Source organism: Erpetoichthys calabaricus, chromosome 11 (genome assembly GCF_900747795.2).
Source record: "Erpetoichthys calabaricus chromosome 11, fErpCal1.3, whole genome shotgun sequence".
NCBI lineage: Eukaryota > Metazoa > Chordata > Cladistia > Polypteriformes > Polypteridae > Erpetoichthys > Erpetoichthys calabaricus.
In genome coordinates this window covers 135,767,668-135,794,846 of record NC_041404.2, presented here as the reverse complement: position 1 = coordinate 135,794,846, position 27,179 = coordinate 135,767,668, and the positions used below count along the sequence as shown (strand labels likewise).

General features: G+C 48.2%; 1 protein-coding gene across 2 annotated transcripts in view; it reads left to right on the top strand.

Annotated features, from left to right (window-relative positions):
- Positions 1–376: 376 nt before the first annotated feature.
- pemt (phosphatidylethanolamine N-methyltransferase) overlaps positions 377–27,179 on the top strand; it is a 41,970-nt gene continuing 15,167 nt past the window's right edge. Inside the window, exons 1-2 of one of the 2 annotated variants that reach the window (XM_028814005.2) lie at positions 377–580; positions 6,561–6,668. In XM_028814005.2, coding sequence (XP_028669838.2) covers positions 500–580; positions 6,561–6,668 — 189 coding nt within the window. In that variant the 5' untranslated portion in view covers positions 377–499. The remainder of the gene's footprint in view (positions 581–6,560; positions 6,669–27,179) is intronic. The other variant, XM_028814004.2, reaches the window with a different exon arrangement.

Below are 27,179 nucleotides of genomic sequence, written 5' to 3'. Positions count from 1 at the left end.
CCTTGTTTGTGATGTAAGGCGCCTTACAAGAGCCTCCTTCTGCTCTTCTGATGTAACATCCTGGCTGGAAAGAGTGGCGGCGCACAAATCTGGACTGCCAGTGGAACTTCGACCATTGTGGAGTCATAAACGGCTTCATCGGAGGGGCAAGACGGAGTACCATGATATCAGGGGTCTGGCAGGCATAAGGGGCATTAACTTTGGAGGGTAGCCAATCAAGGGGCCACCCTGCCAAAAAATGGACAGGGACCCTAAAATAAAAGAGGCAGGGGAAGAAAGAGGGTAAAACTGGGATAACATGGGGTAACCCTGGGGAACATGAGCACCAGACAGCCATTATAGTTAAGGACAACGAGCTGCTTTTAAAGAACTACACTGACCGTCATGCACCGCGGCTGTACTCAGCCACGCGACATCAACACATCACAATTAAGGCGCGCGGCGTGTCAAGCTCGGTCTATGGCCGCGGGATTTGTTTTGGGACACACGTTGGTGGCTCATGTCCAGCGCCTTTGCCGTCTGCCAAGGGTCGTCTGAGTTGGACTGTTGTGGGGGTCTGAATAACGTGGATTACAGCAAGGTAGATTCGCACTCGTATTATTATGTTGTTATTCTTCCATTATGCAGTTCGGAGTCGTGTGCCGCAGTCACGACAAAGACACCTCAGTTTGAGGTCGGGGCGCCCACTTTTAGGACACGACGTGGTGAACTCATGTGAAGCACACTTGATACTAACCGCTCCGAACCTGTCCGTCCGCCATTCGCTCTCTCCGCCTCTCGTGTCGTGTGTGTGTATTGAGCTCAAAGCACAAATACGTCATTAGAATAGGCGGGCGACACGACAGAAGCCGAGCTGGGTCCGATTATAGCCGAGTGTCGGCGGAGATAGCCGACGGAAACCGAGAACACTGGGCCGGGCACCGGACGCCTTTTATTAAAAAAAATCATAAAGCCGGCACGTGACTTTCTCTCCGTAAGTACGCCGTGAACCTTACAGGGTACGCAGCGTGAGGTGAAATGGCCGTTTAACGTTTAATCCGCTTAATTTGATACCTGCTTGGAAAACTTTGATGGGAATAACGGTGTAGATGTTTGATTCAAACTGGATGGTTCGGTTTTGTAGAACAGAGACATCTACTTGCAGTTGGCCTGCTACTGTGCACCGACCGCATTACAGCTGAGGCCAGACGTTTGCATTCACTCAAAGTAAAGACCCGCAAACTCCATGTGTGTGTCTTTTACCAGACAGCTCCTGTGTTAAGTAAGTTAAGGGATCTGTCTATCTATCTATCTACAGGCGCATCTCAATTAATTAGAATAGCATCCATCCATTTTCCAACCCCTGAATCCGAACACAGGGTCACGGGGGTCTGCTGGAGCCAATCCTAGCCAACACAGGGCACAAGGCAGGAATCAACCAACCCACCGCAGAATTAGAATAGCATTGAAAAGCTAATTTATTTCAGTAACTAAAAAAGTGAAACTCATATATGCTGTAGATTCATTACACGCAGAGTGATCTATTTCAATAAGAGACAGCAGAGTGAACAATGCAGACGAGTTGAAGGCTGTGATCAAAGCTTCCATAACACTTCAGCAGTTCACAGGCTGATCGCCTCCATGCCACAGCACATTGATGTAGTAATTCATGCGAAAGGAGCCCCGACCGAGTATTCAGTGTGTACATGGGCATACTTTTCAGTAGGCCAACATTTCTGTATTAAACATCTTTTCTTTTTTTTTTTAATTGGTATAATATTCTAATTTTCTGAGATACTGAATTTTGAGTTTTCATTACCAGTAGGCCATACTCATCAAAATGAAAAGAAATAAATGCTTGAAATATATCTTTTTTTAAGTTTTCGATATTCTAATTTATTGAGATGCACGTGTATCTATCCTTTCACATCTGTCTGTCAGTTATATAGCACCTTTCACATCGATCTGTCCATCTGTAAAATTTTAAGGGATGTTACTCTCACACAGACTTGTGCACCCCTGGCCTTGCATCTTCATCACATGCAGTACAACCCAAGGCTGATGGCGACCCTAAAATTTGTCATCAGGTCCTTCTCATGGCCACCAAAGACCAAAGGTGTGCAATCCCTGACAGGAAATGAATGGCCCTGCATGAACAGAGGCTCGTGCACGTGGCATTCCTGACATGAAGTGAATCCACAGACCTGATAGATAGCTGACCACACAGTCGGGAGACGTTTCACTGCCGCCGAGCGACACACAATATCACACAAGACACGCAAGCCAATGTCACACATAGCAAAGCAAAAGACCGAAGTGCAAGGATGGGCGTCTCAGAGTTCATACGGCAGCTCCTTCTCGTTTCCATCAGTGTGAGTGTCGATTGATGATCTCCCAGCCCGCCAGACTACGTACTGTAGGTCTTCAAAGGAGTGGCGCACACCACCTATAAACGCCATTAACATATCATGTATGTTGATTAAATGCTTAAACACTTTCATGACCCCACAAATGCAGACATATCTCCTCGTTTCCCATAGGATTTCATTAACTCACAGCCCTCAGGCCCAACAGTAGACCGTGGAAGTGGTGGAGGGGGCTGGCACCCTGAACCAGCCTGTACTTGAGTGCCCACAATCACCTCTGTAAGAAAAGGTGTTTTGCTAAACTCTGCCATTTCTTGACGAGTCAAATTCTTGCACTCAATCCAACAGCACACATCTTTAATCCTTCTGGCCACCTCGCTTAACCCCCGTCCCCATTTATTCACCTCTTCTCCAACCTTGCGCCAGTCCGGACGCTGACACGACTCTTCCCATCATGCTCTCTGACAGACCATTTCTCCGACACCCACGCAGTTTCAATGGGATGTGATGTCCTCAGAAACGACAGACAGCTTGTCCCTTTTTGCTTTGCTCACCCACTTTGTGGTCGCGGTCTCATTGGCTCGCTGGATTACAGCTCTCATCTTACAGTACGTCTTTTTCTCTCAGTGTTTCACCAGATTGCACTTACAACAGGCAGCCCCCCCTGTATTTTCATCTCCACCATTCATTTTCTGAGAAATGCATTAGTCCTAAAGTGGCCAGTCACTGCCTGTTATGGTGTTAAATGTCACTTTGTCTACCCAGTGACATTCAGCCCACCAAAATACAAATGGAATCCATCTTAATAAAAGGGTAAGTACCTGTGTGTCCCTGCACTTGCTCTGCCTCTCCTATCCAACAGATGGCGCACCACAAACATTAGCACTGCTTTTACAAGTCCTGTACAGCAGGCGGACAGACAGACGCCCGGCACAGTCAGCGTTAACGCTGGGGTCTGCGTTAAGTACGGAGATTCTCGTCTTAGGTGGGCCGCACAATGAGTTTATCAATAAGTAAGACTGCAATGGAGCTAAGCCACAGTGAAGTCCCAGTGGTCCTGCCACCCAACATGGGATGGCACTTTTTTGTGAGCAGTGACTAACTTTTCTCTTTTTTTGGGGTGGGTAGTACACATTTATTAAAACCCACCAAGTCTGTGCTCATTTTTGGCTTTCATGCCAACTTTTTCTTTTTTTAGCACTTTTCCGCTCTGATTGAGTGACCTCCCAAAATGCCTTTTCAACATCACTGGCTGCTCCTATCGGGGGGGTCCTGTGCTCACGTTATCATACAACTGGTCAACTTCACTCTTATTTGATTGGTCCCCATGAGTGGCATTGAAATCAATTACACAATTCAAGTATCATAACATCCCAAATAATAAAGGTATTTGAAACTTCAGCAAGGACGGGCCATTCAGCCCAACTAGCTCCTCCAAAGTGACATCAAGTCAAGTTTTGAAGGCCCCTAAAGTCCTGCTGTCCACCACATGGCTTGGTCAGTTATGTAAACATTCTGCCACGTGTGTGAAATGTGCCCTTCACAAGTGTCCCAGCGTGTCCCCGTCGTCCCCAGCCTGCACTCGCTGGACTAACTCCTTTGGTAATTCTACGCACTTCAGCCATGGCTCCTCGTCACTCATCCCCTGCAGATGTCCTCCTCTGAACTTTCTGCTCTTGCAGTGTGGAGACCTGAACATCTCCAAGTACGCTGGGTGAGGCTTCCCCAGTGCGCATCCCCTCCTTGGACGCAGTTACAGGCAAACGAATGCAAAAAAAAAAAAGTGCCACAAAGGAAGTCATCGGCGTCCCTGTGCCTGACAGCCGTGACGAGGACCTCCTGACCCACATGTTTGACAGGTGGTCGGTCACATGTCGAATGAGGTTTGATCTGCTGACAGGTGTTAGCCGTGTTGACACAGCAGGTGTAATGGGGCGAGTGAGCGAGCGCAGCCTGCTGTGTGTTTGACGAGGGGGTGCCATGACCAGGAACGCCAAGGCCTTCATCCATCGGCCTGCGCAGCCTGGCCGTGCTGTTGGTGGACCTTTCAGAGTTTGACTCGCCTTTGCCCCATTGCTGCACTTTTTATCTTTTCTTGCATAAGCATTGATTAGAAATGCCAAAGGGGGCCATTGCACTACCCCCACGTACTCCATATGTTTTCTAACTGCTTTGTTTATTTTGAGCTTTAAAAACTCCAGTCGGGGTCCGTGCCAGTCGCTGTCCTAAGCCAGACTCTCTTTGCTGTTGGCCACTGGCCAATGACAGGCCATCTAACAGGCATACTGTGCAGACGCCAGGGTTAGGGCATTGTGGCCGGGTGCAGGAATGACAGGGTGCCAACCGGATGATCCCATTTAATATATTAACAAAACAACACCCAGGGTAGACTTCTTCAGCTGTCATTAAGAGATTAGGCTTCAAGCCACAAGTCAGGGTCAGCTTGCTCCAGAGTTCTGTCCGGTGGGCCGCTCTTGTCAAATTGACGCCTCGGTCTGTAAAAACCCTGTGAACTGGTCAGTTGCCCCCACTGGGCGAGTTCTCAGCGTTGCATGGACTGTAAGGTGGTCCTCCGACGTGCATGCATGACAGCATTGTAAGCTTTTTAACATTTCACCGTATACGTTGCGTTTTAACCTGCTGACGGGCTGCACCGTCAGAGCTCTGCTCCACTGAGGAGCCAATCAGATTGCAAACCTCCAAGCCCGTTTATCTAGTCAGTCACGTTACACGACACGCTCAGCCAAGGCGTACCTCGGGTGCGATTCTCATGAAACTTCCTTACACTGCGGCCGAAGTTGGGAGTTGTGGGAGTAGGAATGGCGGCTGTCGAGTGGGCTTGCCTTGTACTGCTGCAGGCTGCTGCCAGACCCTTCTCGGAGTCATGTGACATGAGCACGCATTCCCATTGGGTCACAGAGCTCTGCAGGTCTACAGCCAGACCCTTCTTGTTTGCTTGGCAGTGGCAGCACGAGTGAGCAAATCAAAGAGAATGAAGCTGTGCTTTTAACGGTTCAAGAGCGGTGAACACTTCAGATCTGTTTAAGAAGCATTCTGATGGGTCTGTGTTATTACATTACACATTCCATTTAGAGGTAACACTGTAATGGCACCGTCAGGTGACATCAGCGCTGAGTCACCAGCAGAATGACCTGGCATTCAAATGAGCAGCTGCAGGGGAGCCTAGAAAACTCTACCAAAGTCCTATAAGAATTCCATCTAGCACAGCAGCCATGAGCAGTCCTGCTAAGGATAGCCAGCTGCCGAAAAGTGTGACATAAAAAGCGGGAACCCATTGGATTGGCACCAGCAAGCACTGCACGTCACTGAATTACATTTGTTAAATGATTTTCAATCTGAAAAGTTTATACAAATACACCAGCTGTGCTGCCCATTTAAGGTGGGTTGAAATCCAAGTAATCAACGTTGACCTCGACGTTAACATTTGCAGCGCACCATCTATTGGAACGTATTTTGTAAAGCATGTAGTATTAAAATACGCTGCATTTGTCATTTCAACAGAGGACGCATCACAAACAGTCTGTGTGAATCGCCATCTGTTTTAATGACAAATGCAATGCATCTGTCTCTGTTATTTGCCACTTGGTATGGGAACACGTAAAGGAAGCAGTGTTAATAATGTTTGTGATGTGCCATCTGTTGGAATGACAAATGCAAGGCATTTTATTACTTCAAATGTATGTGTTGGAGTGACACACACAGACACCTCTCCACTCATTAAGGTGGATTATGCCGGTGCCAGTCAAAACCATCAGAAGTTTCAGTCACACCCTGACATACTTGACGCCATGTCTCCCACTTGTGTGTTCACCCTAACTGGCACCAGACACCAGAGCACAATCTGGAAAATAAAGAAAAACTGGCCAAGTCCACATGGCTAACGTCAGGCTTCAGGGCATAAAGAATGGAGGAGTAGGAACGGGGCACCGCGTGAAAATACACAGACAAGCACCATGGACAGCTCGGCCGCGGGGGCTCCTGTCAGAGATTTGCAGAATTAATACGTCAATTCAGTTTACTTTGAGGTGGCATTTAGCTTTGCTTTCACCCCTGTTGGCATCCTGGCCACTGGTGGGGTGAGACCACCCGAGTGGCTGTTGTGTGGTGGCCCTGTGACCAGAAGTTTCATGTTGTCTCTAGTTGTGTGTGCAGTTCCCAAGTGACAGCCTTTGTTTGTCTCGTCTTGTCCTGCAGGTTGATGTCTCAGTAATGGCTGATGCTCTTCAATACCTCGACATCACAGAGACCTCGTTCGGCGTCTCAGCGTTTGCCGTTTGCTTCAACCCCTTCTTCTGGAATGTCGTGAGTATCCATCCTTTCCCTGGTCCTTCGTCAGTGCCCAGAGTGGCAGGCCGGGCAGCTGCCCTTGGGTTTGAGCCTGTTGCGTATCCTCGCCGTAATGTGCTCAGGTGTTGTTTAGGAAGTAGATGGATGAGGCCCTGCAACAGTGTATGGCGCCCGTCACGTGCTGCTGTTGAAATGTCACTTCTGAATTCCTCTGTCATTTCTGTTATGTTTGTCTGTGATTTAGTAATTGTGGCCTGTAACTTTAAATGTGGGTGGAGCTCCAGGAGGCGGGGCCTCCCTGAACTGCCTGCTGTTGGCTCCTCCCTCAAGCTTTATATTTGGTCAGTCCAGAGAGACTCCTGGAGGGCTTTGGGATTGTGTTGGCGTTGTGCGTGTTGCTCGAATGTTCTGTTTCTTTGTGATTTTCTTGCCTTATTTATTTATTTTGTTTGTTTGGATTGTTCTTCTGGACTGCGCAATGGGACTCGTTTGCATTGGATTGCCTTCTCAGACAAATCCCTTTGTCTTTTTTTGATCTGTTGAGAATTTTTTCCTTATTTTTGCTAATAAATCTCTCAATTTATAAAAATTCCTTGTTTTCTTGTTTGTGCACAAGCCAGGGGTTTGTGGTAATCCTCCTCCTTGTGGTGCTTTTGCTTTATTTGGGGCCTACTAGGCCTGAAGCCTGCTGGTCATAGTTGTGAGTAAGCTGGATGGGGTGAACCTCTTCTTGGCTGGTCAGTGAAGCCCCTGGCCAGCGGTGTCTTTATATTTTGAAGGCCTCACCCTCATTTTGACAGGTTTAAGATGTTTAATTAAACTCACAACATGAAAGTGTCTGTGAAACACTCGCACTGCCGTGAACTGTATAGTGGCCTGTTTATCGTCTACAAGTAAGTCAATGTTATGTTACATTAATAGAAGTACTGTTTATACTGGGTGTGCTGAAATATCTGACTTTAAATGACTAATGGGGGGAGGGGGTGAATGTAATGAATGTAGGGGTGCCATGGGGGGGGGGGGTCACTGAATGAGGTGTGGGTGGCTGTGTTTTTAACCCTAAAAGAAGTTTTAGTGACTGTGGACCCCTGGTCAGTGCCACATTGCGTGTTCACTTTTACCAAGTCTCTACCAGAAGTGCAAAGAAGTTTTGTAAAAAGTTTAAGGTGCTTCAGAGATGAAAAAGTCCTCCTCATAACTCGTAAGTGGGCATCGTGAAGAATGCGACTGGTTTGACCTTTGAGAACTGTAAGAACAACGGAAACTGTCAAAAGGGTCAGATAGGCCGTATTGTAGGCCTCAGTCACAAAACTGACCTGCCGGCCGGGAAACGTAAGGTGGGCCTCACCAGCACAAGGCAAGCCCGGCTTCCAAAAATCAAGCAGCAGGCTTTGCGGCCTACACAGAAAAAAAAAGAGTGGAAACATGTGACTCTCAAAAGGGAGAAGGCAGCTGTAAAAACCCCTGGCCCAAAATAACTAAGCACTGTGTCTTAATAAACGTAATCCAGTTTTGACATTTCTGGATTGACTTCATGAAAGTGGGAAACCATTTAAAAGTCATGTGGAACACAGGCCTGAACCTGAACACTGCTGGTCAGGGGAGTTTGTATGTGTAGGAAAAAGATATCAATATATAAGTAGAGATCTGAATATCTATCTATCTTATAGTGCCTTTCACACTATCTGTTTATATGTAGATGGTTTTCTTTCTTTCTTTCTTTCTTTCTTTCTTTCTTTCTTTCTTTCTTTCTTTCTTTCTTTCACAAGTGAATTCTGCATTCAGCTGAGGCCCCTATGGCTACCAGAGGCCTTCCTTCAGGTTTTTATTTCCCTTAGATCAGTGGTCCCCAACCTTTTTGACAGCAAGGACCACTTTACTAGAAGCAAATTTTTCCAGGGACCAGTTTGGGGGGGGGGGGGGGGAGTAGGGTTGAGGATTTGGGGGGGGGGGTTTGTAGGGCAGTTTTATACACAATTTGCATTACATTTCTATTATTATTAAGTTATAATATCGTAATAGAAATTATACAACTTATCATAATGCAGAATCAGTGGGAGCCCAGGGCTTGTGTTCCTGCAAACAGACGATCCCATTTGGGGACGATGGAAGACAGTGACACCCAAAGTATGTTGCTTATGTTCAGTCTACTCCATAATCTCATTTTGGTTGCTGTCACTGCAGAAAACGCTGCCTTGCAAAGATAGGATGTTGGAAATGGAAGTGGACTTTTCAGTGCGTTTGTGGCAACCTCAGGATATTCCGCCTTGACTTTAATCCAAAACGTATGGAGATTTGAAGTTGTCTCAAACATACTTTTAAGGCCACCATCATTTACAAGCTCAAACAGTTGATCCTCTTCAAGCACAGACAAAGTTGATTCACCTGGCTTATTCACAAATGGGTCACAGATCCATTCCTTCCTATTTCGGGGGTCTTTTGTGGTTGGGAATAACGCTCAAGCTCTATTGAAAGCTGAGATAGGTGATCATACACCAGCTGGGAGAAAGAAGGCCCTGGCTTGGTATCTTTAACAACCTCTGCTAACGTTTGAAACATATCAAAAATCACAATGTTCACTTGTCGGCCCCATAAATCAGGTTTGGCTTTGAATGCAGCCACTTTATCTGCCAACTTGAACAACGGGTATCTTCTGCCTCTGCCCCACGTGCTGCTGGTCCACCGCTGCCTCAGATTTTCCTCCTCAGGCTCCTCCAGCAGTCCTCTGAGTCTGCAGCGTGGGTAAAGGTGGGGTACCCAAATGCCTGAATGCCAGTTCATATTGTGAGGTTTCTTTTGGGATCCCCCACCCAACGCGAACATCACACTGAAGTGCGTCCCAAAGCGAGATTGCCAATAGAGCTGTGAGCCTGCTGTTGTCCTGGCAGCAGATGAACAGTCTTAAACAGACGTGGTGATCGCACTTCGGGACGCTCTTCGGTGTGTTGTCCCGTTGACGGTGGTCCCAAGAGAGTTTACAAACCTGACATTTTCGTGAATGAGTGCCGCATTAATAGGAATGTTTATTGAACGAGGATCACTGAACCACATTGAAATGGTCTTCAAATGCAGCAGTTGGCATACGTTTGCAACCCAAGGTTTTTCTTCTGTTTTTGCATATAACAAAGACATCTGCATTGCATTTGCCATTCCAACAGAGTGCCCATCACAAACATTAACACTGTTATCGTGTTTTTGTGTCTGCCGTTTCTATAGGAGGGTGACAATGAGTTAAATTCCAATGGATGTTTATCAAATGTTGACAAGCGATAAGCAAAAGGTGTCACTGAAAACCACCGGAAACAATAACAGAAAAATAAACAGTATGAGGAAAGTTCGAAGAAAGATATTTTATGTACAATGTTTCTGTTTGGGGATCGTTGTGCAAATGTGGAGAACTGAGCTGCGACCACAGAACTACCTGCTCTGCGGATGATTCATTCAAGCATTTCAAGGTCACTTTGTTGTAATGAAAGTATCTGCTGAATGGACTTCATAGTCACGAGATTTCTAGAGACTCGTGTCATGTGGGGAAACTGTCAGGACCACAAAAACACTTCTCACCTCGGTCTCTCTCGTCTCTGTGTGCCACTGCAAAGCCCCCCGCCAAGCGTTCTCAAAAGTCTCTCAGTTCTCTCGCGGCCCGGCTGTCAGATGGCTGCAGCCCGGGGGTTGGGGACCACTGCCTTAGATAAGAAGGACGGCCATTAGGCGCCTGGTCACCTTACGGACTGTGAAGTTGACCGCACGACTTGTCACCTGTTCAGGCCTGAGCGTGTCTGGAGGGCCGCTGGAGATTCTTTGTTCTTACAGTAGAATTAGTTTTAGGAGTGTGGATTCAGAAGGTGTTCAGATCCCCAACTTCACCATGTTGTAGATTTCTTTTTTAATTGGTTAAATTTGCCATTTTTGCCCCTCGGTCTCCACTCAGTAACCTGTGACATCAAAGTGACAAGATATTTTGTAGAAAGGTTTGCGAGTTTTTTTTTCCCAAAATCAACGCCTGAAGTCTCTCACGTATGGAAGTGTCGAGACCCTTAGCTGTGCCACAATACGTTGTGCTCCTGTCCATCCTGTGTGCTTTAATCCTCCTGGAGATGTTTCCAGAACTTGAGTGGGGTCCACCTGTCCATGTGGTCCTTGTGGAGGTTCAACAACTCGCACTGCATGTCAGGATGACCACCAAGCCATGACGTCCAAGGAGCTCTCTGTAGACCCTCACGATCAAAGGGTGGTGAGGCACAGATCAGGGCAAGCGGATCAAACGCCATGTAAAGTTTTGTGTGTTCTCAGGAGCTCAGGGGCCTCAGGGAATGTGAAATGAGACGAAGTTTGGAAGCAGAAGAAGGACCTCCTAGCGCAGTTGTCAGCTGTAAACTAATCAGAGTACGAATTCAGAAAAGCCGACCTGTGTGCCTGTGGACAGGAGTATTGAGAGAGAGACGGAGAGGGTGTGTGTGTGTGTGTGTGTGTGTGTGTGACAGGCAGAAGACCCCGCAGCCTGACTTCGGTTTGTCATCTTGTGACCTGCAGTCCCCTCGTTTCCCCTCATCTTGGTGCCTCCCAGGACTTACTGTAAGGCCAAAGCTGAAGCACGTGCTGCTCTCACGCTGCCTTTGTTAGGCAAATATAGCGGGCAGGCATGCGGGCGCCGAACTCAAGGCTGCTCACCTGAGTGCCAGGCAAACGAAGTGACTGGCAGGAGTCAAAGTCCTGTGCTGCTGACCGGTGTCAAGGTTTATTTGAGCAGTGAGCTGGCATTGCGCAGTTCACTTCTGGTCTGATTAGTGACACTGATTTGGGGGTCTGGTGAATTCCCCCTAAACTAACCCTTTCTTATCTGTCACTCTGTTATATATCTGTCTGTCTGTCTGTCTGTCTGCCTGTCTTTATCAAACGTTTGTGTTTTTTTTGACATGCCTGTTCAGGTAAGTCACACGCATACACATCTTGAGGTCAGGTGGTCCTACTCACTGATGATGGCACCAAAGAGCTGTGCCGTGTTTGACGTGTGACATGTTAAGACACTTAAATCAGAAGTTTGCTGGACTCTGCACACGGGACAGTGTGATCTCAACTACTGTCACATAGTGTGGCGGGCAGTGCACACCCGCTTTAAGTGCTTGTACTCCCCAGCCATTTTTAAAATGTAGTCCCTTGTTGTGTGCCTTGGTATTTGGTGACAGCCTTGTGTGATTTTGTGTTTTTGAGGGGCACAGAGCCTGATGGTGGCACCTTTCAGCACACTCCCCTTACCCATGAGTCTCCTGTCCCTTCATCCGTCACCATTTCACATAATAAACTGTCATCACTAAACAAATTGCCCCCTGAGCTGGTATCCGTCATGGCGTACCCCTCGCCCGCTTGATATCTTGGGCGAGTTCTGTGCAGTTGGATTAAAAAGACGTCTGACACGTTCAGTGCAGCAACAAAAGCCGTGTGAGAGCCGCCATTGTGTGCGCCAAGTCTCAAGTGAGCCTCGTCGGGGTCCAGACTTACAAGAGCGCAGGGCTTTTGTCCGCCACATTCGACATTCACCTGTGAAGCACAAGCAGCAGGTTGTTGTCGTGTTTCTGCAGTGCAAACACACAGGGGGCCTTGGGGTTGAGGTTTGAACCTAGGATCGTGTGGGTGTATATAGCGCCTCTCCATAGTGACCACTATGAACACTGACATGTGGAGAGCGTCGATCGGGTCAGGCAAGGAACTGAACCTGAGACCAACCGTGAGGGGTGGCACACAGCATGTGGCAAGACAGAAGACAAGACCATGAAAGAGAGGTGGGCCGCCAAAATCCCTAAAGTAATGGGCAGCACTGCGCAGTGATGTCCTGTCAGATATGTGTCTTCCAACTGGGACCTTCTGGTGGTCCCATCCAGTTTAAGGGGTGGGTCCAGAAAGGCAGAGGTGCTGTCACAGCTCTTTGCACCGAGGACCTGTGGGTCCAATGATGAAAGGAAAAGGGGGGGGGGGGGTGTTAGATGGCAGCGGGTGGAATTACTAGTTAGTAAGCCCCAGAGTGGTCTCCCAGTCACCTGTGCGTCTGTCCACGGTCTGCACCTGGCCAACGTGCTTTACGAGAGATTGAACGGAGCTGAACCTGAGACCGTGGTTGCAGATTATTTGCATATCTGTAAAGGGCATAATGAGCTTCAAATAAAACAAAGACTCCCCGTATTTGTCTTCAGTGTTATCGACGATGTCCCACTTGACTGCGTGGATTTGAACGGTAGGGGCTACCACATCCTAATTAAAGGGCATCTGTCATTCCAACAGATGGCGCATCACAAACTTGTTTAGATATAAAATGCATTGTATTTCTCTTTCCAACAGGTGGTGCATCACAAACATGAACACTGCACTTACAAATCCCATACCAAAGGGCGCACAACAGAGACATGCACATCACATGGCACGCTGGGTCTGTTAACGCTGAGGTCTTTGCTGATTACTTGGATTTCAGCCCATCTTAGTTAAAATGTCAATTTCTGTGACAAAGGTGTGCAGAGACTTTGAGGTAAGGAGTGCAGCTTGCCCTGCTCACTGAAGATGGCGCCAGAAAGCAGGACTGTGTGCCAATGTGACCATGAGGACACTGTCTATGTCTGTACATAACTACCCAGCATGCAGTACTTCTCCTCTCTCATTCTCTCTCTCTTGTGCCTTTCACATCGGTAGGACTTTTATATAGCGCCTTTCATATCTCTCTTAATGTTAAGAGTGCCTTTCTTGTCCACCAGTTCACAAGCGGTTAATGCATGTGGCTCAGGGACAGAAGCAGGTATCATGAATAATCATGTGTGTCACACTGTGCCGCACTGCCTCGTGTCACCTGCAGGGTCACTGAGGACAGCCAGAGCTCCAGCTGCTAGATGGCATGCTTAAGCATGGCAGACCTGGCTCAGACGGGCACAGGGCTCACCAAAGAAGGCACTGTATGAAGTGATTCATTTCAACTTCTTGTCATCCTTGAGCCTTTTTAGAGCAGAGTGTCTTTATGTGAAAGGCACTATATAAGCTGGGTGAGGAATGTTTAACATTCCCCCAGTGCCATCCTATGCCACGCAGCAGCCAGGCATTCAAGGTCTCCATGGGTGGCAGGCTGCATGGCATATTAGGCTACATTTGGTTTTCACAGTGGCTGATGCCCCCCACGGGTTGCTATGCAGGTGTCGACCAAGTCACTGCCCGTTAATGGCTTGTGTGGTGCCCGGTGACATCTAGGTTGTCACATGCAGCCCATAGGCCAAGCTTACCAAAAACTGTGAGTGACGACGTAAACTCAACCAAGGAGGCAGGTGGATTCTGTGCGTTTGAAAACCACAACAAGAAGACAAGTGCAGGGAAACTTCCATAAAAAATCGGAATTAGCAGCGGCCGGCCTAATTTGGGTCGTCCATAAGAAATGTGACATAATTAACAAGAAATATTACAATGTGAGCTTTAGCTGAAATGTTTAAAGTCTGAATATTCTCTGTTGTAATAGAAATGTGTCATTTGTCACCCCCTGAGGTCCATAGAGGGCTAGTAAAGGATCAAAAATCAAAAATAACCCCATATTCGTCATCGCCGACCTTGAAATAGTCTAAAATGACACCCCACATGCTTATGTTATTTTGAACCCTCTGGGAGTGGCACTTAGGGGGCTCGGACCACTGCTAAAGAATCAGATATCAAAAAATAGGACCATATTTGTGACCCTCAACCTCCAAATAGCAGAAAACGACACTCCACGAGCCTAAACTACCAATCCCTGTTTGTTCAAAGTCCCATTAGGGGGGTTGAGCCCCTGGGGTCCGTTAATGAATAATTTCCAAGTTCTTCTGATTGTCTTTGCTGAGGACACCTGTTGGTTTTCTCTTTAGCATAAGGCTGTCATTTCCTGCATAAAATATGGGCCAAATGTGCCCAGCAAATGGGGGTCTAGAGGGAATAAAATAGGGGCGGACCCCAAAACGCTCGATGCCTTATATAGCGAGACATCAAAACGAGTCCATCACAATGGGGGGGTTTCAGAGCTGTCAGAAGTCCTCCTTATGACACAAAAGTCTGAGCCAGTGTTGCTCCTGTGCTCGAGTTGTGTCTCCAGGGTCACAAAGCCATCGTGGCTCACATTTCATGGCCGTCAAGGCTGGCAAAGCCATTGCAGTCACCCTAAGCGTAAGCTGTCTGCTCAGTCCTAGGTGGCGCTATTGCACTGTGTCTGCCCCCAGGTCTTATCTTATCAAGTGCCTTTCACAGCGAAGTGCCCACCACAGGTGACTCACCTTAGAGGTCGAGAGGAATGTCCCAGTTGCTGCAGCTGCTGGGAAACAAAAAAAAAAAAAAAGTCCCGGTCTGTAACCATAGAGGTCAGGCGAGGGAGCGATCTGCATAGCCAGCGGCCCCCGTGGATTACGGCTGAGGTGAGCCTCCGTTTCACTAACAGCATTTCCGTGGAGGCTTATCTTGCTGACATGCCCAGCAGACGTGAGCACTGCCAGGGTGCCGCCCCACCGCCACATGCCGTGTCCTTAGACTCACCGTCCCGCACTCTCTGGAATATTCATACGGGCGACTGGCAGCAGCTTGGGTAGCCACCTTAGGTGACCCCGACTGCTCTGTGAAGTACTGGCCCTGAGAGGGGCACTATATTAGGGGGCTGTCATAAAACCAGACCCACTGTGTCATTTTGGGCCGTTGCTGTTGTTGTATATTAACGCCCCCCGATTGACTCCCATGTCACAGCTTGAATTCATTTTTTAGTGTTTCCTTTCTTTTGGTTTTAATTTTCAAATGCCCGTTTCAGCAGATGATGTCCCACAGGTGTTACTGGACCACCCCTTACTGGTGGGCACCCTGTGTGTGGAGACACACCAGTGACTTTTGTCACCTGCTGTTGTCCCCAGTGGTGCTGTTAGGCCTTGTGTGTGGCCCCTCACATGCTGGCGCTGGTGACAAGGGGCTCTCAACCTTCCATCACTAGAGAAAGATGGTGGGCCAAAGAGTGGAGGGGGGAGAAGAATAATTCAGTAATGCAACACAACAATAATGTTTTAGTTGTGAAAGGCGCTATATAACTTGAAGCCTAACTGACCCCACTCCCCCCCCCCCCCCTTGTGCCAGCACACTTCTTGTTTGTTTTCCTTGTCCTCGCTGTCCCTTCGGAGAGCCAATCAGGACCCTGAAACTGAAGCGTTTGACAGGAGGGTGTGAAGGAGCAACCTGAGAGCGGTGGGCTTAGGAGGCCCCTGTGCCAAGTGCATTGTGCGGCGGATTATCAGCGGCCGTCGACGAGAGCACTGCTCGCGCTCCAGCTGTCCTTCGGGCCGCGGCCCGCCATTGTGTATGTGCATGTTCTCGTTACATAAAAGATCAGTCGACAAAAGGCCAGAACGATTTGATCCTGATGGGGGGCTTCGGCGTCCTGAGGAACAAAGTGTGCTGGGCTGTCACAGGCAAAGGCGCTCTATAAACCAGTATGAGCATCGTGTATGTGCCTATAGACATGCATGGACACACATACATGTTTGTGTACACGTGTGTGTGTGGGGGGGGGGTGTGCAGGCCCTTATGTTCATGTATTGGGGGTCTGCACCCCTGTCCTGATGTCCTGGAGGTATGTGACTCTACACTTGCACACACACGTTTGTGGTTTGTGTGTGACTCTGTGTCTTCGTTCCTTCCTGAGTTCACAGGTCCCACTTCTTCCTGTGCCTCCATTGCCTGCTGCCACCCTACCACACCTGAGATCTGACCACACTCACTCCCCTGGCTGGCACAGCCTGCAGATGTCTCGTCTCAGCTTGCCCGCTCTTAATTTGTTCTGGCGTTGTCCTAATTGTGCCAACATTACCCTACAGATGTGTTAATGAAGCCAGGCGTGTGCGAGGTCACAGCATGTCCTGTTCTGGAGCCGTGATGGCCGCCCTCCTCCTCCTCCTCCTCCTCCCTGAACTCGCCGTCCTCTTTCCACTTCATTTTGCATTACCTTCAGTTACAAGTGGCTGCCTGGCACAGCAACAGACCCAGTCAATCTGGGCACAGCCAGTCCGGTGGACTTCTTGCCTGGTGTGCCTGCCCTGTGGGTATATTCACTATATAGTGCCTTTCACATCTGTCTGCCTGTCTATCTATCTATCTATCTACCCATTACTGTATGTAGCGCTTCTCCTGTCTTTGTGTCATAGAGCGACTTTCTCATCCTCTACAAAGTGCCTTTCCTGTCACCTGTCTGTCTGTCTGTTCATTATGTGGTGCTGTCCCTGTCACCTGTCTGTCTGGTGTATAATGGCTTTCCTGTTGTCTGTTATATGGCATCTTTCCCATCTAGTTATCTGTCTGTGATATAGCGCCTTTATTATCTATCCATTATACAGTGCCATTCTGATCTAGCTGTCTATTATATAGTGCCTTGCACCTCTGTTTACCTGCCTCTCTGTTATATATTGCATTTCACAACCTTGTACTCAGTATGTAGAGGTTTTCCTATGAAATATATTATATAGTGCCTTTCCTGTCATCTCTCTATTATATAATGCTTTTCTTATCATCAGTCTATTTTAGGGTGCATTTTATATATATATATATATATATATATATATATATATATATATATATATATTCGTGTCTTTACTGGTATCTGTTTAATGTATTGATTATATAGCACCTTTCTTTTCATCTCCTTGTTATATTAGTGCATTTCCTGTCATCTGTCTGTCTCTCTCTGTATTTGTTTTCTGTTCTATTGTGCTTTTTACTTCATCCCTCTATTATATAGTGCCTTTCTTATCCATCTGTCTGTCTGTCTTAGCAGAGCAAGGTGGGCTGCTCCCCATGATCGGAGTGCCACTGTGCAGGTGACGCTTGGTCGTTGCAGGATGGCATTGACCAGAGCTTTGGCCATACAGCCTCTGCTCACATGGCTGCCAGGGTACAACCTGCTGAGACACTTGCAAGGCCTGCCATCACAAAGGAGTCGCTGAGGTCATCCTGATGGCTTTGATGTTTGCCGTGTGACACCCAGTTCAGTGCCCAGACACAGTTGCTGTGTCATCAGAGGTGTCAGGTGGCTCAGTAATCTGTGATGAGGCCTTGGCCCACACGCCACTGGGGCAGCAGCACAACCAACACCTTGATGTGAAATGCCAGCCCCCAGAGTCTAGGCTGGCAGCACAATGGCATGATGCCAGCTCTGTGCACCCCACTCCCTTGTCACAGTAATGCACTTTGTATTTTTTTCCCAGTTTGCACCTTTCGCAGTGAGTGTCTGTGTGATGGTGGGATTGTTGTGAACCCACCAGATAAAAGTGCAGCCGCCGAATGACAACACTCATGACAGAAAAGCCGTGCCCGGCAGACCACCCTGCAGAGTGCAGCTGGCAGCATGAGCCGTGGCTGGTGTGCAGAACGCGGGGAGTCGACATAAAAACAGGACGTCAAGAGGCTGAGAAGAGAGTGTCACAAAGACAGCCAGAGGTGACCGGGCACAGCGCAGGGGTGACGTGTCAGACATGTAAGAACTTGGCTGTGCACGGGACAGTTGTGCCACTGACAATAGTCCTGCTGCTACGTTTACACATCTCGATGGTAGAGCATGAGCACTAACGTGATCAGAGTCACGTGGAGATGCCTGGGCACACTGGCCTCATAGACAGGCAGACTTCCCCGCTCTCAGTGTTCAGATTTCTAAATACGTTCAACTTCCTGGACCACACGAGACACCGGGACATCTGATTGGCTGATTCTGTTTGCCAATTACATCCCTCAATCAAGCAGTGAACCCCATATAAATGATACCGAGTTACATTAAACCAGACGCTTGTGTTGGATCGAGGATGGCAGTGGGCTTGTGTGGTGTCTTGATAAGCAGGTGCAAGTCACAGCTTCCCAGGCCTCTGCTCCCAGGACAGTAAATGTCGTCTCCGGCGCTCCATTCCTGTCGTACCTAGGGATGGGAATTGATGAGATTTTCACGATTCCGATTCCATTTTCGATTCTGTTTAACAATTCGATTCTCCTATCGATTCTTATTTTTAAAAAAGGAGAACACACAGGTCGATTAACTTAGAACTTTGTTTTATATCTTATCTTTGAACAAGATAGAAATTTAGGAGTAGCATGACCTTACAAACCCAACAGTGAGATCTTAAGAGATCCACAGCCTACGGCTCCTCGATGGGGTGCCATGGGGTCCCCAGAAAAAAATGTGTAAATGTAAAATAATAATAAAATTAGTTTTCTTCTGTAGCAATAACAAAGTATAACATAAATTATTCTGTGGCAATTACACAAGAATGTCCAGTAACATTTACACTCTCCTTTTTAAAAGTATATATGAGCTGAGCACTCAAAAATAAAACTACATCAGCCAGCAACAAATACAATCAACTCAAGTCCAATGGAACTGTGCAATTCTGCAACCATCAACTATTTTGACAGCTACATCCATGTTGGCCGCATTATCAACAGTGGCTGCCACAACCTTGTCTTTGATACCATACTCCTCCAAGATCTCATCAGTCTCCTCTGCTACAGCTGTCCCTGTCTGTGCCTGGTACACTGGTTTGGTTTTGAGGACTTTTTCTTGAGCCTGGCCATTCCTGACATAATGCAGCGTTACTGTGAGGTAATGATCTTGACTAAAACTTGCCCATCCATCTGCAGTGACGGCTGCCTTCAACACATGTTTCAGCTCAGAAATGGAAACGGATGAAACATCTGGTAAGAGGAGAACACGCAAATTTGACATTCCCTGACTTAGCCTACAATTAAACACATTCACTTACCGAAAATCGGGGGCATCTACTGTGGCAAATGGGTGCAAGCCTTTTACCACAAACTTAGTCACTGCTCGGTGACATTCGTCTATCCTGGCCTGTGTCATTTTACTTTTCCCCGCCTCTGTGAAAGGAGAAGCTACCGTTAGACTGCAGCGAGAACTGCCAGCATCTGAGACAGCCAGACTCTGTCTGTCTCTCTCGTCACGGTCATCTAAATGCAATGCACAGTAATAGCGTGATTTGCCTTATTGCAAAACCTGCTAACATAATATGCAATGTTAGTTGATTAGTTACCTGCCGTATTAACGGGAGAGGACCTGCAAACGTTACCGCTGCTGCTGGGTTGAGATTCACTAGTCCGGAGTGGATCAAAAACACAACATTCATTTAAGGTTATCGCGTGTTTTGTGTGCAAATGCTTTTGCATATTCGTAGTGTTTCCTCCCTTTGATGAAATATCTACTTTGCAAGTACTGCAAGTTGCCCTGTTGTCATCCTTTCTCATAAAGTATAACCAAACTTTTGAGCATTTGTGCCGCTTAGGCGCCATGTTTCCTGCTGGGTAAATGACGCTACGCAACGCGGTGACGTCATTCGAGGCGACTGGAATCGATAGGGGAATCGTTTGCAAAAATGGCAAGCAATTCCAAGGAATTGAAACAGTGGGAACCGGTTCTCAACAAGAACCGGTTTTCGATTCCCAACCCTAGTCGTACCTGATCAGTATGGCCTCCATATGTGCCGTGCTGCGTTTCTTGCCTTTAACGTCAGTGTCGCTGTTTTCGTCCTCATTCCACGCCATCTCTCCTGTCGTCAAGTGCGTCGGCTTCACTGCCCTTCCTTTTGTTTCAATTCTTTTGTCATCAACACTTTAATAAAGTTGTTCCCAGATCCAAGAGCGGATTCCTTTGATCTTTTATTGACTTGTGCCCGCCCACGGAAGTCCAAATTCCCGGCTTGGGCACTGGTCTGCTTACTCTATTAAAGTAATACAAATGAAGGGTGAAGGCCCAGAGGGGAGTCTTCCTCAGGTGCAGCCCAGTAACTGCTGATCACTCCCTGCTGCATGTCAGGGGTGGACCCCCCAAACTGAACTGGGACAACTGCTCATCGGTTTTGTGTTGGTGCTGCAAGGTGCTCATTAACTCACAGGAGCCCCCCTGTCCCCCACACAGCAGACACCACGTGACCCACTTGGGCCAGCCGGGCACCCTCCCTCCCTGTTGTCCCATTTTGAGTAGCATTATGTAAGTGGTCTGAGGTGGTGGTATAATGAGTGGCACTGATGTCCCACATGTCCCCCCCCACCCCGCCCCGTTGCCCTAGCAGCTCACTGGATTTTGCATTTCAAGGAACCCACTATCTTGACAGAGCCGAGTGCCCCGGTCACAACTGGCAAAAGGGCAATTCAGGATATGTTTTGGCAGCTGGGGGCTTCTTGCATAATTTGTGGAAGGAAAATTCAAAGGACAAAGAATAGATTGTGGCAGATGGCGATGGCCCGGAATTTGTTTTCCTTTATTGATCGAGAAAAGAAAATAAAGAGGAACAATAATCTGCCGGGGGCAAATAAAGGGAATGCAGATTCAAGGAAATCAAAATCACAGGAAAGATCATCTTAAAGTGTCCTTCTGTTTGTGTCCCCAGCAGGAGGTAGCAGGCGGTGGTCTTGAACCCTTGAGCCCCGATGTGCTGGCGCTCTTTTAGGGCTCCATGCCCTTTTTTCCGTATTTCATGTTTCACTTTTTGCAGTGCAGGTGGCACACAGAGTTGGAGCTCGTGGCACAAGGTCGGTGCCAAAGCTGGATTGTTAGGCCCACTGTCCTGGTTTTCTTATTTTACCCTCCCCTTTACATAGTTTGGGTTTTATTTTTGGATTTTCTGGGATTATTTGATCTTTATTTTTTAAATGTATTTTAATCCATGCTGTTTCTGTCACCATTTTGTTTTCTCACAGACGCCGCCATTTTGTGCTTTTAGCTTACCCGTTTCTATAGCAGCGTCCCTGTAATGTCAGTGAAGCGACGACAGCCTGAGAAAGCATCGGAACTGGGAAATCGAAACGAATGAGCCGAAGAGCGTTTGAAATCGATTGACGGTTATAGTGAGTGTTCTGAGACACGGCGGGTTGGCAGGCGGTGAACCCTTCGCTGACCTTTAACCCTTTGTGTCATTAGCCCTGAGGACACACCCCTAGCAACACCGGCAGCAGCCTAACAACACGAGTCCCAAAATGGCAGCCAAAACGCACATCCTAAAGCCTGGGCCTAACAGGAAAAGAAGCTGACTAACTGCTGAGTTGTTTGGCATATCTGCCGAGGGTTACAGAACCCACAGCACGCCACCACGTTTATAGCCAATGAAGTCACTGATCCCAGCTACCGTCACAACACGTTGACAAAATAACGTTAAGTAAATGGGATAAACCAGACGGTAATGAAAAACAGCGACCCAAAAAACTAACGTCAGGGGTGAAATCGTCCTGCAGAAAAGCAGCAAACCAAAGCAAACCACAAGCGCCAAAGCGACGCAATACGACGCCAATGAGTCACAATATGGCAGAAGTGAAGGACCAGGAACAAGAAGCAAAAGTCAAAGGCCGGGAGAATCGCTGAAACACAAGACAGAAACTGGAGATGGAATCCAGGAGACCCACATCAGTTTGAGGCCCAATCTGCTGAACGTCTTGTGATACGCGACCCAGAAACGGACTTCGCTCACCAACATGGCGTCCACAAAGCAGCATGCAGAGGGAGGGACCTGTGGTTAAAATGACTAAAGTGTGTGTGCATGTGAGCACCTGTCTACCTGATCTGTCAGGCGCGTAGAGGATCAATGGTAGTAGGACCTCAGAAATGAAGCAGGGGGCAAACCCAAATGAGTCCAGCTGAGCTTTTTGTCTTGTTAAAAAAATTAAACACAAAACTGAAAGTCATTAGCCAAATAAAAAAAAAAAAAAACGAGCAGCCACAACACGGACAAGGAAGTGCCTGTGCATCGAACACTTCCTACTGAGCCAAGCAGGGCAACAGAGCACAAAATGGCGGCACCCATGACTAAAACAAAATGGCGGCACTCACGACAAAAACAAAATGGAGGCACCCTTGACAAAAACAAAATGGCATCCACGACAAAAAGAAAATGGTGGCACCCATGACAAAAATGAAATGGCTGCACCCATGAAAAAAGCAAAATGAAGGCACCCACAACAAAAACAAAATGGCATCCACGACAAAAAACAAAATGGTGGCACCCACAATAAAACAAAATGGCGGCATCCACGACATAAACAAAATGGCGGCACTCACGACAAAAACAAAATGGTGGCACCCATGACAAAAACTAAATGGTATCCACAACAAAAAGAAAATGGTGGCACCCATGACAAAAACTAAATGGCTGCACCCATGAAAAAAGCAAAATGGAGGCACCCACAACAAAAACAAAATGGCGTCCACGACAAAAAACAAAATGGTGGCACCCACAACAAAAACAAAATGGCTGCACCCATGACAAAAACGAAATGGAGGAACCCACGACAAAAACAAAATGGCGGCACCCACAACAAAAAAAAATGGCATCCATGACAAAAAACAAAATGGTGGCACCCACATCAAAAACAAAATGGCCGCACCCATGACAAAAACGAAATGACACTGTGGGAAGTGTATTTTGTCTTTACCACAATGCAGAACACTTTAAATCCAAAAATAAGCGTAAAAGCTTTATTCCTTGACCTCTAACACCTCAGTTTAGAGTAATGTGTGGTAACTCCATGACGAGTCCTCCATTCAGGCCCACCTTCTGGTCGTTTTGGGTGTTTGCAGGTCTTGTTATGCCGTGGATGTTTTTCTGTTTTTCTTCTTCTTCCTCCATCAACACAAATGAGATAACAGAAGTCCCTTCTCAGTGCGCCTGCAGCGTTTTTCTGAGACAATCGCCCATGCAGTAGACACAGAGGGGTGAATGCAGCGCTTTGTGGAGGTCAGCGGCGGATGATGAATTTTCTCTTGGTCTCCTCCTCCCCACTTCTGAGAACTGTCCTGTCTTGACCTGCTTCAGCCTGCAGAGCTGAGCCATCTCTTCAATTTCACAGTCCTCAGAGTCGGTTACCACTGTGCGCTGCTCTTTGTCTGTGATTTTCTATGCCTTTCCTTTCTTCGTTTTTATTTGCTGTTTATTTCGGACGTTCCTGTCACCAGCCTTCCGTTTCTGTTCCACCCAGCGGCCCTCGGTTGTTGTGCGCCCTTCATTTGTTTTTGGACTTGGGGCATCACAAGAGGCACGTGGAGAGCCTTGTGAGAGGGGATGGAAGTAATGAAAGAAGTGAAAGTGCAGTGAGAAATAATAGCTAAGTGGCACTTAAGGAAGGGCTTTGTTTCTTTTGTCTTTCATTATCGGTTCCTCAGCGTATTTCAGTGACTCCACACACAACGTGAACTGAGCCTTCAGATGACAACTGTCACTTTCACCCATTAAACTTGAGTGGGCGGGCTCTCGTGAGTACTCATTATCGATTGGTTCCTCGTTCCTGTTGTGTGCAGCGTCTTTAAAACAAACAAACACCTGAAATAAAATACGTGAAACATTATTCAAGCTCATTCCCACTATCTGCGCATTCTGTTCCTGCCGATTCGCTTATCCACTTTTATGAACACGTTTGCCCTTTTGTGATCCCCACGGTCTAATCGCACTTACCCAGAGATGAGGTCTTCACTGCGGACCACCATGAGGCAGGGATAGCCACCAGGGGGAGTTTGAGTAACCTTCAGCTGTCCAAGTTAAGAAGGCGGGCTCTCGCTCTGTACTGTTTTTTGATTGGTTCATTGTTGTACTTCCTGTTGTGTGCAGTGCCATTAAAACAAATAAATACAATAAAGAAAGAAATAAGCCATACAATTCATTTCAGATTGTGGACATGGCCACCAGGGGGACACGCAAGCTGGACTATGGAGGAAGTCAAAGGGGCAAAACTGGACTCCGCCTCCCCCACCTGTCCTCCCCCAAGCCGCTGTTGTGCTGGACCCTAACCCCATTCTTCCCATAGGATCAATGCTGCAGTATCCACGTTTGCCTTGTTTTCCTGATAAGTATTGATTGTGTATCATTTTGCTGTTATTTATTGTCATTTATTTGTGTCAGTCATTTTCCAAGCCACTATATCCTAACACAGGGTCAAGGGGGTCTGCTGGAGCCAATCCCAGCCAGCACTGGGTGAAAGGCAGGAACAAATCCCGGGCAGGGCGCCAGCCCACTGCAGGGCACACACACACACACACACCAGGGACAATTTAGGATCACCAGTGCACCTAACCTGCGTGTCTTTGGACTGTGGGAGGAAACTGACACGGGGAGAACATGCAAACTCCATGCAGGGAGGACCCGGGTCGGGTCTCCTTACTGCGAGGCAGCAGCACTACCACTGCGCCACCGTGCCGTCCCATTTATTTGTGTGTATTTAGTTAATTATGTCTGTATTCAATAAGAGAGGTCATCTGCCTTTTTTGGAAAGTCGTCAGTAAATCTTCTATGTTAGCAATCTGCTAAAAGGAACAAATCAGTAAAGCGAGCACAAATCCCAGAGGCCTGAATTGTTCACTCCGGCTGTCTCTGTATTTTACAGTTTGTCACCTCTTGGAGCCTGTGGTAGTGCGCCAGGTCGAGAGGTTCCAGCTAGATATAGTCGGGCTCACCTCGACGCACAGCGTGGACTCCTTGAGAGGGGCTGGACTCTCTACCACTCTGGAGTTGCCCCTGGTGAGAGGCGCCGAGCGGGTGTGGGCATACTTATTGTCCCCCGACTTGGAGCCTGTACATTGGGGTTTACCCCGGTGGACGAAAGGGTAGCCTCCCTCCGCCTTCAGGTGGGGGGGGACGGGTCCTAACTGTTGTTTGTGCGTATGTGCCGAACAGCAGTCTGGAGTACCCACCCTTTTTGGAGTCACTGGAGGGGGGTGCTAGAGGGCATACCTTCTGGGGACTCCCTCGTTCTGCTGGGAGACTTCAATGCTCACGTTTGGGAGGAATGGCCCCCCCGATCTGAACCCAAGTGGTATTTTGTTATTGGACTTCTGTGCTCGTCACGGATTGTCCATAACGAACACCATGTTCAAGCATAGGGGTGTTCATATGTGCACCCTAGGCCTCAGTTCGACGATCGACTTTGTGGTCGTGTCGTCGGGCTTGCGGCCACAAGGGTGAAGAGAGGGGTGGAGCTGTCAGTTGATCACGACCTGGTGGTGAGTTGGCTTCGATGGTGGGTAAGGATGCCGGTCAGGCCTGGTAGGCCCAAACGTGTTGTGAGGGTCTGCTGGGAACGTCTGGCAGAGTCCCCTGTCAGAAGTAGCTTCAACTCCCACTTCCGGCAGCACTTCAACCACGTCCCAAGGGAGTTGGGGGACATTGAGTCCGAATGGGCCATGTTCCGTGCCTCTATTGTCGAGGCGGCTGACCGGAGCTGTGGCCGTAAGGTGGTCCGTGCCTGACATGGCGGCAATCCCCGAACCCGTTGGTGGACACCGGCGGTGAGGAATGCCATCAAGCTGAAGAAGGAGTCCTACGGACCTTTTTGTCCTGTGGGACTCCAGAGCCGGCTAACAGGTACCGGCTGGCCAAGCGGAATGCGGCTTTGGTGGTTGCTGAGGCAAAAATTCGGGAGTGGAAGGAGTTTGGGGAGGCCATGGAGAATGACTTTCGGACGGCTTTGAGGAGATTCTGGTCCACCGTCCAGTGTCTCAGGAGGGGGAAGCAGTGCAGTGTCAACACTGTATATGGTGGGGATGGTGCGCTGCTGACCTCGACTCAGGATGTTGTGGGTCGGTTGGGGGAGTACTTCGCAGACCTCCTCCATCCCACTAACATGCCTTCCAATGAGGAAGCAGAGCCTGGGGACTCGATCTCTGGGACTGAGATGGATGAGATACGCCTGGAGTTTCTCATGGCTGTGGATGTTGTAGGACTGTCCTGGTTGACACTCCTCTGCAACATCGCATGGACATTGGGGACAGAAGGAGGACCAGAGGGTGTGTTCCAACTACAGAGGGGTCACACTCCTCAGCATCCCTGGAAAAGTCTATTTGGGGGTCCTGGAGAGGAGGGTCCATCAGATAGTCGAACCTTGGATTCAGGAGGAACAGTGTGGTTTTCGACAGTGGACCAGAGTCCTGGAGGGTGCATGGGAGTTTGCCCAACCAGTCTACATGCGTTTTGTGGACTTGGAAAAGGCGTTCGACTGTGTCCCTTGGGGAATCCTGTGAGGGGTGCTCCGGGAGTATGAGGTACCGGACCCCCTGATAAGGGCTGTTCGGTCCCTGTACAACCGGTGTCAGAGCTTGGTCCGCATTGCCGGTAGCAAGTTGAACCCGTTTCCAGTGAGAGTTGGACTCCGCCAGGGCTGCCCTTTGTCACCGATTCTGTTCATAACTTTTATGGACAGAAATTCTAGGCGCAGCCAGGGTGTTGAGGGGGTCCGGTTTGGTGGACTCAGGATTGGGTCACTGCTTTTTGCAGATGATGTTGTCCTGTTTGCTTCATCAGGCCGTGATCTTCAGCTCTCTCTGGGTTGGTTCGCACGAGTGTGAAGCGGCTGGGATGGGAATCGGCACCTCCAAATCCGAGACCATGGTCCTTAGCTGGAAAAGGGTGGAGTGCCCTCTCAGGGTTGGTAGCGAGATCCTGCCCCAAGTGGAGGAGTTCAAGTATCTCGGGGTCTTGTTCACGAGTGAGAGAAGAATGGAACGGGTGAACTACGTTCCTACATTCACCT